At 38.5% G+C, this 2,077-nt stretch overlaps 1 protein-coding gene across 1 annotated transcript in view; it reads left to right on the top strand.

The window, feature by feature from the left end:
- Window positions 1–2,077, top strand: part of daam2 (dishevelled associated activator of morphogenesis 2) — a 95,018-nt gene that overhangs the window by 69,807 nt on the left and 23,134 nt on the right. The window contains exons 12-13 of the mRNA XM_020608570.1: window positions 294–352; window positions 546–730. Of these exons, the coding sequence (XP_020464226.1) occupies window positions 294–352; window positions 546–730 (244 nt within the window). The remainder of the gene's footprint in view (window positions 1–293; window positions 353–545; window positions 731–2,077) is intronic.

Below are 2,077 nucleotides of genomic sequence, written 5' to 3'. Positions count from 1 at the left end.
CCCTGGATGTAATTTGATTTCAACCCTGCAGGATTTGTTTTTGCACTAATGTTGTAATATGCAGCTTAAAAGAATAATCTGCATCAACCCAGTCAATGTTGGTAATGAATGTGTATCCTGCTCACAGTCAAGAATTACTCAGTCTTCAATTTATAATCACATTATTACATTTCCTCTGTCGAGCTTGACTTGGTTGGACTGCAGTTGACCACTATGTGCAAACATTTTGTGCTGTGCTCTGCCCAGTTTGTGTTTTTTGTGTTGGTACTTATTTTTGTCTGTCTGCTTTACAGGTTGGTCAATGAGAATGAGGTGAAACAGTGGCGAGACCAGGCAGAGAAGTTCCGGAGAGGTAAGAAGTGTTTGACACACTGCCCTCTGCAGGTTGAGAGGGAAAATGCATCATGAAATGTTTTCTACATGAATCTGTTTTAATATAATTGCCTACAAGTCATGTTCTGCTTCTCTGCCTCTACAGATTCCTGTTTGTTATTATGTGAATTTACATCTTATAAATACATTTCTGCACCTTTGTTTACTTTTAGATCATGCAGAGCTGCTAGGTAAACTAGAGAGGAAGGAGCGGGAGTGTGACACCAAGACCCAGGAAAAGGAGGAGATGATGAAGACTCTGAACAAGATGAAGGACAAGCTACAGCGTGAGGGTGTGGAGCTGCGTTCAGCCAGGGACCAAGTCCTGGACCTTTCATCGCGGATCAATGACATAGCTGTGAGCACTGCTGTTCTTTTTTTGATTACAATAGGACATGCAGAACAACACAAAGTAGGTGATGTATTATTCTATAATCATAATTAAGTTTTTATGCATATCTTAATAGAATATTTTTCCTAGTTTTTTAGAATTTACTTGAAGAACACTTGCCCCAGTGAACAATGTGGAAAAATATTCCAGAATTTAGAAATACAGTAACTGTTGCTTTCTTACTGCAAATTATCCAAGATCAATATTAACATTATCTGACTTCATTTAGTACAGAGATTGGTTCAAGATGCCTTTAGCTTAGTCTTGCTACTGAGAAAATGAGACACTATAGCTTAATAGTATGTGTATATTTCATTAACAGGCAAGCTAATTACCAGTCAGCACTTCAGAACTGTCATCATAATGACTTTGCTACATTTGCATCATTTTAAACTCTGAACAAAGCTGAGTTTGGATGAGATTTTAGCTACTTTACTAGCTAACAAGATACAACATGTAAGTCAGAGTTTGGACTTGGAAGACTTTGATTTGATTTGATTTATTTATTCTTTCAAGCATGTAAAGACAGTTGATATGTCAACACACATAATTTTACACATATCCAACAAATGCTAATCCAATATCAATTTGCTTATACCTAATACATGCTTGAATGGAGTAGGAAGAAGTCAGACTTATCCAGTCCTACCCCATGAATACAGCAGACAAGAAGGATCTAATGGTACTTACTGATCTCTGGTCAGGTTCAGGTGATGAGCCCTTCTCTGCAATTCTTCTCCTGTAAGACAGAGTCCAGAATTATTTCTGAAAAACAGTTGCTATTTTTAAAAACATATCATCATGTTTAATGTTAATATCATAAAGCACAGACCACACAATTCCTCCTGAACTCCACATTTTTAAAACCTAAATTCCTTAGATTTCTCTAGATCTTACAGTGATACTTCTCTGTCAGCAACAAAGTGCATTTAAATTACGATTTTACTACATATCATCTCATAATACTGAGGAATAGTGAGAGTGATGAGTACATGAACTTATTCTTCAGGTGGCACAACAAAATCCATTGCGACCAACATTGGGGTTTGCTAAATCTACTGTATGGCAACTGTGTCAAGTTTCACTTTTCTGTAGTATATGAAACAAGATCTGAAATTCATTCATATGACTCAAGTGCCTATTTTGAGACGTACTGAATCGAAGAGTAATATATGATGTGTCGCTACCTCCTTGCTAACAGGGCACTCATCTCCTCCATGAGCCCTCCTCCTCCAGGCAGAGGGCCGTTGCCTCTGGCTTCAGATTTGGCCCCTCCAGCCCCTGGCATGGCTGCTGCCAGAGCGGCCGCCGCCT

This window comes from Monopterus albus, unplaced genomic scaffold (genome assembly GCF_001952655.1).
Source record: "Monopterus albus unplaced genomic scaffold, M_albus_1.0 scaffold94.1, whole genome shotgun sequence".
Lineage (NCBI taxonomy): Eukaryota > Metazoa > Chordata > Actinopteri > Synbranchiformes > Synbranchidae > Monopterus > Monopterus albus.
The sequence above is the reverse complement of the archived record's forward strand: the minus strand, read 5'-3'. Positions and strand labels throughout refer to the sequence as shown.